This window comes from Leptonotus elevatus, chromosome 5, assembly GCF_054856555.1.
Source record: "Leptonotus elevatus isolate MCC_2025b chromosome 5, RoL_Lele_1.0, whole genome shotgun sequence".
NCBI lineage: Eukaryota > Metazoa > Chordata > Actinopteri > Syngnathiformes > Syngnathidae > Leptonotus > Leptonotus elevatus.
In genome coordinates, this window is record NC_141243.1 from 5,655,229 (window position 1) to 5,667,630 (window position 12,402).

General features: G+C 39.3%; 1 protein-coding gene and 1 long non-coding RNA gene across 3 annotated transcripts in view; one reads left to right on the forward strand and one right to left on the reverse strand.

The window, feature by feature from the left end:
* The window catches only part of LOC147173469 (uncharacterized), a 49,815-nt gene that overhangs the window by 15,271 nt on the left and 22,142 nt on the right, over positions 1–12,402 (reverse strand). The gene's annotated exons all lie outside the window — the stretch shown is intronic.
* Positions 1–12,402, forward strand: part of LOC147173470 (GDNF family receptor alpha-2-like) — a 77,063-nt gene that overhangs the window by 5,375 nt on the left and 59,286 nt on the right. Inside the window, exon 3 of the mRNA XM_086075136.1 lies at positions 12,230–12,316. Coding sequence (XP_085931262.1) covers positions 12,230–12,316 — 87 coding nt within the window. The remainder of the gene's footprint in view (positions 1–12,229; positions 12,317–12,402) is intronic.

Genomic DNA, 12,402 nt, shown 5'->3' on the forward strand with positions numbered 1-12,402 from the left:
CCAAAAACATACTTTAGTTACTATAAATAGGCCAAGAGAGTGGAGATTAAAGTTGATATTCTTGATTTCAAATATGCAATCAACGTTTCTCTGGAGCTTTTAGATGAAAACTAAAGATGCACGTCGTCAAAACACAAATGTCCTGTCTTGAGATTTCAAAAATAAATCATAAAGTTAAGCACATATATTTTGTTCCTAACTGGCATATTGTTGAGTTCAACTCAGCAAACACAATCATCCTGAAATAATTGCCATAATTCAAAAGCACTTAAGGGAGTATTCTGGTCACAAAATTATTTTTCATGTAGCATAACTCTGAAAAATGTCTCAAGTAAAAACTATATCTTTTTGTTGTACTAATTCGTTAAAATATTTTTCTGATAAAAAAAAAAATCTTCATGATATGTTCTCTGGAATCAGTAATGTCTCCTCTGGGTACTCTGATTCCCAGCTGAAAACATGCATGTTTAGTACATGCACTCCAGGGTTTAGCCCAGTGGTGTCCAAACTTCAGCCCAGGGGCCATTTACGGCCCACATTAAATGTGGTCATTTATACTCAAAATAATTTTTGACATGGCCACAATGTTATTTTTAAAAAGAGGGTGGATTAAACTTTTCTAGCTATGCGAAGACAAATATACATTTCCAGCTAAAATAGTAACAGAATTTCTGTGGATATCAAGATAACTCCGTTTCAGAAACCAAAAATGGTTTCATCCACTTTCAATTGGTGAAAACATCACATTAATGCTTCTTAAGTGTGGTCATTTTTACGACAGATTGTTCTTGTTATGGTTCGGACTGTTGAGTGGTTTAGAATGAGGGGTTGGGATTCAGTTGCTGCTCAGTGGAGAGGCGGATCTATTTAGCCTTGCCCGCCTATTGCCCCGAAATCAGCTTTGATTGGCTCCAGGTCAACCATGAACTGAACAGAATAAGCAATAGAAAGTAGATGAGAGGGCGCTACAAGGACATACTGTAGCTTTGCTTTCACAAATGAAAATGTTTGGAAGAAAATGTGTCATTACGTATCTACGTAATATGCGCTCCTTTAAACCCAAAAAAAATAGAAAAAAAAAATAAAGAGTTGGAAGTGAAAGGTTTGAGTGGCAAGTGGCGCTAAATGCAGGATTGCTTCAACAGCACGGCTGATTTGTTCTCACAGTTGAAAAGATTATGTTTCAAAGGAGCCAGTAACCTCATCATGAACATATTATATTCTCTAGAACAAAGTGACTTTACCATCTGAAAGAGCAGACAAACATAAAAGCATCTTGCAGATCAGTTCACAGCCCAGACAGACATTCCAAATGACCTTGATAAAGTCTGCGTCCTCCTCAAACGCAACAATTTTCTGCGGCTCCTTCTGTATTTGAAATGACCTTAAGATAACCTTCCAACTCAACTGGAGCGCGACATGAGCGAGCGCCATCATCATCAGGGAGCCTTTCCACTTCGCTCTGACGATCAAAACTCGCTTTTGCATCTTTTGAGTGGTTTGCCGATGAATGTCAAGGTTTGACAACTGCGCCGGGAATTGACTTTACCATTGTTGACGTCTAAGAGAATACATTGAATGTTTATTGCTTTACCCCATAGACTTGACAGTATATAGACAGTATTTCAAAGCAGACGATCAGATAGCATGTCTATAAAAAGTAAAAAATAAAATAAATAAACTGTTATATCATCGTCATTTTATGACCACTGAACTATATACATTTGTTGTCGTAGATTTTCCGGCCTTGCTGGGAGTAATCACGTGATTCATTATTCCAATTCAAGTTTAACAAACACCTATAAAGGGATACAAATGAAAAACAACAACACTCCTTCTAATTATCAGCATCACTTTTTTTTCCCAAACATTGCGAATGATATTGGATGTGAAATATCAGCCACGCTTGGCCTTTAAACTGTGATGATGGTAGTTGTACATGGACTACTGCTAACTAGAAATAAACTTGAGCTATCCCTTCTGTGATAATAATCCGTGCTTATTAAAATAAATAATCAGGCTCTCAAAAAGCCCTAAAGTTGCAGGATGCGCTCGTAACGGCACGCAAGATTCAGGGAGTCAAACAAGATCATAAACTAACAGCGTACAGTCAATAAATGCAAGGAGGCGCTTGCAAATAAAACATTTTATAACGGTGAGTTGCTAATAAGAAGAAAGGAGATAATGACACAACTAGCCAATAATGCTATACACATAACAGCACATATTATGTCTCTTTTCTGGCCAAAAGTGTAACTGAACACTCGTTTTACTAACGAGTATTTCACAGTGCTAAAGTTTGTTCACGAAAGCATGCTGGCGACGTTTTGATAAGTAGCGACTATTTGATATAAACAAAGTTGTTAAACTCCTGAAATGAGCTGTTGGTGCCATAATAAATGCAATGATAAACTCACACTCGACAAGTCTAACTGTACCTTTTGCTTGTTGTTTAGTCAACATCACAACAATTTGCTAATTATAATAATAATTTGTCTGATACACCATAAAGTGTACATCCCTGAATTGGTAAAGTTCGGATGGGAACTTGTAGCAAGTGTATTGGTGTTCCTTAAAGTTTTTATTCCTTCCTTGTCCCATTTGACACGCCGTATGAGCTATACCGTAAACAAACAAATAATAAACATGAATGACAGTCATATGAAAAGTTTGCTAAAACAGAAAGCGAGTAGCATTAAACAACCACTTAAGAGAAGCTAACATTAGCTTCACTTCAATGGAAAATAACACACAAAGAAACTCCTTTTCAGTATTTTACGCCATGAAAAATCACAATAAAGCAAATAAAAAAACACAAATACCTTGGGCTTGTCCCCAATTCCAGGTCGGTGCTTAGACAGCGACAACGTCACGTTTCAGTCAACAACACGTTGAATCACGGACTTTTTTCTTTTAGTGTCTTTCATTTAGGTGTAAAGGCACCTCTCGTGGATAGCACTTCCTGTACTGCCAGCAGTTCGCCAAAATAAAAGCACACAACAAAAATTACGTCTAAAAAAAATAAAGCGGGAACAGGATATTGATATTAGAAATCCCAAAGCTTGTCAAAGTAATAAACGGTGTCATTAATAAGTTTGTTACAGAATTTTTACGGGTTCTTTTATTTTGAATGCTCGCTATACGAATAATAACAACCAGGGGACTGCATATTCTCAGTTGAACTACTTACTGGATGCCAGAAAGATCAAGTACACAGCTGTGAAGCCTTTTCTGATGAATGCGAAAGAAGGTCTAATCTATTTAAAATGGTCTCTACTCTTTTACTGTCTTGGGGCGGCTCAGTGAGCCCGATGGTCTTAACTGGTTTCAACTGGATAAGTGCGCCAGAATGCAGATGGATAGGAAGACGCCAAGCCGACAGCTCAAGTCACCTATCTAATCATTAAAAGGCCTAATCTAACACTTCCCCACTGCAAATACAGTGAACTGTGACTACTTTGTCGTTCAGCAAAATTTGAGGCTTAAAATAATAACAAGGGTTAGAATGTGAGTTTTTAAGCCATCTTTAGTAGTGCTAATGGCAACCTATTAACGGTAATAGACGTAAAAAATTCATTTGAACTATTTCTATTAGTTTAACATTTTTTTCCCACTTTTGTTAATAAGAGTATGAAAACCTAGAATTTTTATTGTACATTTAGAACAGATATAAAATGTTGTGATTAATCGTGAGTTAACTCATAAAGTCATGCAATTAATTACGATTTTAATAGCCCGACGCTCCTAATTTTTAATTGTAATTAATCGCATGACTTAAATAGATATCTCACGATTAATCATAAATTTGATATCTGTTCTAAATGTACAATAAAAAATGTATTTCTAGGTTTTCATACACTATAAAAAAAATAATATATATATATATACATAAATAGTACTCATGAATTTTTGACGTCAATAGCCATCAATGGCAGTGAAATTAACAATGTGCTCCAACGGGTAATGGCAGCAAATGTAACATTTCAATACAACAGTCATCAACAATTAACAGAAGTGATTACGTATCTACAAACAAAAGATACATGCTCTCAAGCACCATGGGGAGTCGGCCACGGTTCCCTTTCACCAGCGCCGTGGGCCAGCCTGGTGTGCATGTTGCCTTGCAGCAGTGCAGCAGAATAGAACATTCAAACGATCACCCGCACACCTCCGACATACATTATTTCCTTGGCTTAGCCGTAAAAGAGCTTTCACGAGGACCTTTCAGAGCGCCTTAATTAGCTGAGCCAGCTTCCTCTGCAGTGAGAGAACAGACACTAACGCCACCCACATCCACCAACCACAATCATCCAAAAGCAGAGCATCTACGCACCAGTGCTGGAACTTCACGAACACGCTGTTCCAAAAACTACGGATCAAGCTTTTGACTTGATCGACCGATGCGACCAATTAACCACTTTTATCAGATATTTCTTCTGCATCTTCCAGACTCCTGTTTCTATGCCAGATTCATTCTGACCACAGGTGTTTTTTTTTCAAACACTCTTCAAACTGCTGTGTCAAAAGTAACTCAAATTGGATGAAATAGCTAATCCGGCGCCGGGTCCGAGATATGCGCGATTTAGAGTGACCATTAAAACAAACATCGCTTTTCATTCTCAGCGTGTTGTATCGATTGCAAATGGACGGTTGCGATTCTCTTTGAAGACATGACCTGTTGAATCTTGCTTGAATGAGAAGCGAAACATCTTAAGACAACCAGCAGAGAAAAAGGAGACTCTTATTTTCCAAAAAGCTATACTATAACTATAAAACAAATGAGAATTGTAAATAGCACCGCCTTCCCCCCAATTGTGGATGTTACGTTCTAGACAAACTCCGAAAATTCCTGATCTAGAAATACCGTATTTAACTACTCCCTAAGCATGCTTTTTATAGCATTCATGGCACTTATTTTTTTAAGGTCTTTAACCACGCTTTAAGTAATACAAACACATTCAAAAAATAGTTACTATATTGAAAGATAGCAAGAGCAATGGGTAAGAGAAAAATATTCTACAGTGTTTCAGTTTACAGTAAACAAATCCTGTCTTTTCGAAACAAACACATTTATCTCACAATATCATGTCTTATAATCATGCCCAATGAAGGTACAGATGTTGCCTTCTGTAGGCGTAAAAAGCAGGATGGGAGAGGACTGAGCCATTTAATATTTTTTCGCTTGAGGCTGAGCTTGAAATAGACCTACTTCCCTTTTTCATTTTTCTTTCAAATGTACACAATTAAACACAATTGTGTGCTGCCAACTAGTGGTCGACAGTGATGTTACACCCAAATAAACAATACGATTGATTTAAAACAGCACAAACAGAAATCTGTGGAATAGCGGAAACGCAAACCCGGGACATCAATGGAGGGAGGTTTACTGTATGTAATGTTCAACCAAACTGTACAATTCCATCGAGCTAAAGTCCCCTAGCTTAATGCTAACTTACAGTATATTGTGATTCGTGAAACGCCCGCAGGTGTTATGGCAATTATAAACTTTAAATAACTTCTACTTCTAAGATCATAGGGCATATTTGTAACATTACACGCCAGTTTATATGTATGTATGTGCAAGTTGCTGTGCATTTATATTTATTTATTTAAACAGGTACACGTACGCTACGTTGAAATATGTCTGGGAAAACTCTTTAAGTGCACAGCGACGTTCCTTCCAAACACCCTGCACTTGGACTTGGTCTCGCGCACGCAAAAGTCATGTTGACTTCCTGGTTTATTTTCTGCTTTTTCTTAAAAATGTCAACAGTGCAAGGTCACCGTGCGATTGGGCCATTGCGTCACGTTAACATCGCAAGTTGCTTATGATGTGTGATATCATGTTAATATCACATCGCCAGCTTACAAGGATGCTATGAGGCAGCCCGCTCTGACGGACCGAGAGGAAGAAGAAAAAAATAATAATGAGGGAGGAGAAGTGAAAAGAAAGCGGGGGGGGGGGGGGGGGGGGGGGGGGGGTTTACAAAGGTACATAGTATTCCTGGGTGAAACCATCATTACTGTGAGCAATGGTAGCAGTCACCGGCCATTACCTTAGCCATCCACTGTCATAAGCAGAACATTTTTCCAGGCTGCCCCTCACGTCAGGCGGATCAGGAGGGGAAGCAGCCTCTTGCATGCTGAATACGTACCCCCACCCACCCTCCACCCCGCGGCCGACACAGCTAGCTACTTCATCACCATAAGAAAGAACCTGCCGATAGCTTTTTTTGGACACGATCAATAAATTCTTTCATAGCGTTCCTTTCACGTCAAGCCACCTTTTCCGCTGTCGTCTCGAAATGCGAGGATCATACACCCCCCCCCCCCCCACCTCCCCTCGGCTAAGGTGAAGTGGGCAAGGTTCTGTGTTAGTGGCTGGAGGCGGAAGTGAGTGACAGGCCATCGTGCACTGTGAATGCAGTCATGATGGGAGTATTAAGACTCAGTTCTCACAGTGCCACTAAATGAATGTGCGTTGCCCGAGTCAACTTCCAGACCCGCAGGCTATCATCACAGCGCGTGTGTGTGTGCGCGTGTGTGTGTGTCAGGCTGCAGCCACTCGCTCAGCATCGTTAATTGAAATTGCCGCTTGTTGTCAGCGGAGGCCTCCCCCTCGCCGCACGGAGGGGTTAAATTATTTTGTAAATACTTTTTCAGCCGGATTAATCATTTGGCAGCTTTTCCTGCGGGTAAGCGACGCAAGCCATAAAGAAGCACTAATCATGTTTTACATGAAATATTGAAGGGTTTGATAGCAACATTTAAGCCCTTTTTTGAAAATGTGGTTTTGCTATAAAATGTAAATTGGGAGGCCGATATGACGAAGATGCACAGTCGCTTTTAATGATCCGTCTGACCTGCGGCGACGCAATAAAAGGATTTCGATTTTATTTTTATTTTTTTTTAGTTTTCAGAAGGAAACCAGTTTTCAATCACCAAGCGCCGGGCATATATAAAAGTGGTGATTTCAGCTAAGTGAGTGTGTAACTTGGTATTACCATTACACATCGCCAAAGGAAATGTGAGGGGGAAAACGCTCCTATTCGCAGGTTGCCGCGTTCGGATATGTGACTTGAAATTTTATCACGGGCTAATCCAATATTCTATTTGTCAGCTTTGAAATTGAGTTTAAAATGTCAATATGACTTCAAAAGCGGCGCCGTAAACTGAATTTATACCCCCCAGATGCGGAATTCGAAGAAAGACGCACGTGCGCAGCCGGTTGACGGCGTGTTTGCACCTGCCGCTAACGTAATGAAGTTGACACATTGCAGCGCTGTCTCCTCGAAAGCAATTTGACTCTGACAGCTCATTTTGCAAGCTTTTTGGAGCTCTGACAGCCAAACTTAGTCTTTCTCTTCAAGTGCGCGCCACAAGCAGCTAGCCTTTTTGTGTCACACAGGGTGGCTTCCATTATCCCGCAGTTGAACACTCGTGTCATTTTTGCGATTGGGCAGTGCTGTGACTTTTCCCCCCCCAACATTGGCTTGCAGAAAAACTGAGAATGTGAAATCAATCAAACAAGAGCAAAAATAAGCCAGCCGTGAATGACAGTTATTAAAATTGACTTTGCTGGCAGCCATTAGGAGGTTGCCAAGAACGCCACGGAAAATCAAAAGGACAATCTCCATCACCTCGGGAGTTGAGTTTCATTGATAATGCAGGCGCGAGGATGACTGATGTCGCGGCTCCGCGCGGGCCCGACGGTCTGTCATGCACTGCGCTGGCAGAGAAAATGAAGGCAAATGGCGGCCTAATTACAGCAATAAATCGTCGCCCCGCAGCTAAAAACATCATATCGCAAAACAGCTGGGAAGACTTTTCTATTGCTTGATGATGATGACGCATTGATTGGCTGTGGGTCAAAGAGCAGTGATATTTGAGCATGAGTGATTCATTTGAACACATGCTAAGGAGTTGCTAGAATTCAGTCAGTGTTTGTACCAAACATGCTTTTTTGAATCCGCTTCTGAAGGAATCTGTTGGGCTTAATGTGATCAAACCGCATTTTCCCTTTGATAAGAAGCAATTGCACTGTAATTAGGAGAAAATTGACTTTTTTTTTTTTGAAAACGCTTTTTAGGCAAGATCAATAATGCGACTAACGGCTTGGAAATCAAAGCAAAAGTTAGCATTTGTGAGGGGAATTACTCAAAATGATGTTTTTAATCCCATAAAGGATATACTTGAAATAAAAGTAATCCTTTCCTGAGTTAAAAATTCTAATTCAATGGATTTCCATGACCTGAATGAATCTAATTGGCAAAGAAAAAACTTGAACTACATTTTTAGCAAGCACACTATCAAGATTACCAAGAGGTCACTCTCTTTGGCGGGGGTGTTCGAATGTCCAAAAGAAAAAAGAAATGCAGTGAACTCAAAATGACCCACAATGTACTTGGAAAAGTAGTCACTCAAACGGTTAATTAATATAGACCACAATGCATTGCGAGCAGGAAAACAAAAAGGTGCGAGCGACAGTGCAAGCATCAAAGCGATACATTGCATTACATTATTTAATATGGAAATAATTAATTTGTTTTAAATGAAAATATCTGCAACAAAGGAAATAAAATATAGTTTAAACAGAGTTTTATTCATGATAAATAGTCGCATATCTCGCGCGTCAGTGCGCCGTGACATGTACGGTGGTCAAATGGTTGACTGTCCGAAGGGGTGAGGGGAAAAAGGTGGCCATTCGGACGAAGTCCAGCTCAGTAAAACAAAAAAAGCGCTACTGCCCCCTACTGTAGTGGATGTGCAATTACACTTTTTTCTTGTATGGCAAAAAAACAACGTATTTGTTCCCTGGGGTCACACAGGCCAGGGTCTCCATTTTTGGGGTTCGGCCATGGAAAAGAAAATGTCACACTCGTGTAGTTAAAGGAACTATTAACTGTGAGATTGAATTGTGATATTCTTCCAATTATTCAGTAAGGAACAGTGGTAGGTTGTAACTAGCTAAATTTACTATGATGCTACATTAATAACTATTTGGACATATTGAGCTTGTCAGAGAAGTTATTTTAATGCGACATACTTTTTAATTTTGTGTATTTTTGTTAAGAAGACTTTTATGCCATTATTGAGGTACACTGCATTCACTACTTTTTACTTTTGCTTGCGTGATGTGTTTGTTTTGGTTTGTCAGTGCAGTCACATGACTTTGCTTCCCCAATCAAAGGGAGTCAGGCCTCACACAGAAGCAAGGTTTGCAAAGGGATTCATGGACAGTTAAGGAACACACAATTCAAAATTCATTTTCAAATATTAGAGGAAAACTTTTTTATTATATTAACGTCATAAGCGTATTTGCATATTAACTCATATACTTTACGCTTACGACATTTATATAAGAAATTAAGTGATATTTTTTTGTTTAGTTTTTAGGGGTGGGAATCTCACGATTCAATTTGATTCAGATTTTTGAGTCTTTTCGATTAAGAGCGATTTTTTTTAATTCAAAATGATTTGATTGACAATGATTTTTGCTTCAATTTATAGATGTGCAAGGAATTGTAAAGATCTACTCCAGTCTGACTCGCTAATGCTAATTAGCGCGCTACTCGCGGCACTTTTATCACTCAAAAGAACGGCACCACACTGCAAAGAACAACTTTTATTGGAAAAACTTGATCGTGACTTTTTCCTTCTACTCTATGTGGCTACAACTTAACAGTGTATCAGACCGCGTGGAACCACACTGCCCCTCAGTGGCCAAATCGGGTACAACATGAACAGCGCTCCAAATAAAGGCACACACAGACAAAGGCAAGACAGTATAAAATAATATAAATTTTGGGACATTTAAAATCGATTCTGAATCATACTAAATGAGAATCGCGATTCTTATGAGAATCGATTTTTTGGCACACCCCTATTAGTTCAAGGACAGCCAACCTTTACAACGTTAATATAATCCAAAATATTGCACGTTTTATTCTAATATTTTCAGACAACGATTAGCACATGCCGACACACATTTTGGTGAGAATCCATCATGATTTTCAGATATATATGCCAACGTAATGGACCGCTTGCACAGTACAGTACACGTAATGGCTGCGTTTGTCAGTCACTTCGGCAATAAATGTCTTTTAATATGGTGATGACCCTTCAATTGCAGCATGAGTGATTGTTAGCGATGGATATAGGGCCTTTGTTGCAGATTGTTCGGTGCAGTACAGCGTGTTCCAGATGTAATAAGAAAAAAAGAAGCACATTGCAGCGCACACCGAGGATCATTTATGCTTTTATGGAATACACAATAGCTGTGTCCACTGCTAAGACGCTTGACATGGAATAACGGTAAACGCCGTTTGCCGTGTGTGTGCTAGCTCTGAACCTTTTGAAAAGCTTCTCATGTAGCAAAACTTTTGAATGCGAGTATAATTAAACACACTGTGGGATGTCGCCATGTATCCAACAAGCAAGCCGGCAGCCAACATACAATGCCAAACACGCTCAGATATATAATTTGATCAGCATGTACAAACAAAAAGGAGAAAACAAGAAAAGTGCATACACTCCAAACTTTGAGGATTAGAGGATTACATTTTCGCTTCCATTTCTTCCTCTCTACACACTTAGCGTTCGCACACCGTGCTCAGCTGCCAGTGGCTCCATGAGAGCTTCTCTATCTTGTTATGATTGTCAATATTGATGGAAAGGGCGCAGAGAGCTTCACATAAAGCAATGACTTTACAGACGTGCACATGCAATAGATTTGTTTTCTTTCCCCTCTGGACACATGTTTGAAAATTCTCCTTTACAGCACGCCAGTCTATGGGTATTCATTTGCTTTTCATCACTTTTTAATGGTTGTATTCAACTTTTACAACTCCGGTTTTTGTGAAATATCAACACGTGGCTTCATGCCATCATTGCCTTCAATTCTGCTTACTGATTTCTTGATTAGGTTTTCTCACAGGAGATGTACTAAAGTAAAATGCTGGAAAATAAAACAAAATATTCAGTATCAACTGATTGCTTCTCTGATTGTTTGTGCAGGCAGCACATTTTTAGTCTCCAAACACACAAAATAATTTGGTAAAATAAACAGGAAGCCGGCAATTTACATTTCGGCAGACATTTTCACTCTTCTGAAAATTAGAACAAATAGAACTGAAACAAACCATTATTTAAATGATTGATTAATGCATTTTGTTGATTCATTGGAACAAAAGTTTTCCAAAATGTCCATCCATAATTCCAAATTGACGCAGAAAAGTGCATGCATGAACATACCACGGCTCTTTAATAAATTATGATTTAAAAAAAAATAAAAATAAAAGTTGAACTCAATTCGCAATAGGCTATGGACTGAAACCAAAAAAAACTTCTGCAAAAATAAAAAATTAAAATCCTCTGTCACTACACTGTCAACTGCCACATCTAGATTTTGAGTCTTTGCCATAACCCTCTGCCATCCCTCTGAAAATCTAGTGACAAAACAATCACATATTCTCATGACCGATTTTTTATTCAATTTATAAATCTTACATAAACATTTTTTTTTTTTAAACACGTTTCAAAACTTACTTCTCATTTTTTTAAATTCAAAGAGTCAAGTTCAGATAACTCCATTTCATATATTTATTATATCCCACCAAGTTGCTGTGACGGGTCTTTCCATGCTGCGAAGAGGCACTAGCTATTAGCAAGCTCTCAAGCTAACCGGGGTTCCGATTGCCCGACGGACAGGCAGCGGGGTTCATCTGCAGCGTCGCCTCCTTGCTGTATTCCACATAAATCACCCGTTTATTAAACACACTGCTGGTTCTTTTTCCCGTTCATTACCGTTCCGAGCTTTAATAGCTGGTTGAGGATTCCAATGCAAGACTATTGCTCACTGGTGGTTGACAGTTTCTCAGACACACTGAATGGTTGTGAATGTTAAATGCGGGATTAGGAACGACACAGACGCACACGAGAGGCTCTTCGCGGTGCTAATTAGATTCTTTGAATTCTTATTATTTTTGTTCTTTTCTAAAGAGTGTCTATCTTGTAAGCAAAGAAAAATGTGCTGCCACTTATGCTGCACACCGACATCAAATGACGTCCGGAAAGAAAAGTACATGACCGTGAATACACTTCTCTTTTTATTTTTTTTTAACCAAAACATTGGTCAGACACACTGAATCTTCTGTCCCTTTATGAAGATTTAAACAGGATTATAAGTGGCTTCTACAAAGCGCTTTAAACATTCGTTCTGTCCTTTCAGATGGAGACATGGACGACTCGTCCCCCTATGAACCTGTCGCACCCGGCCGACACCAGGATGCATTCCGCTTGGCCTCCATCTCCTCAGGTAACTGGCCTGGGACACGAATTGACCTCGAACAGGAACATTTAACATATTTATAGAGTGAAATGTGGTACAAGGGCTCCCTCTAG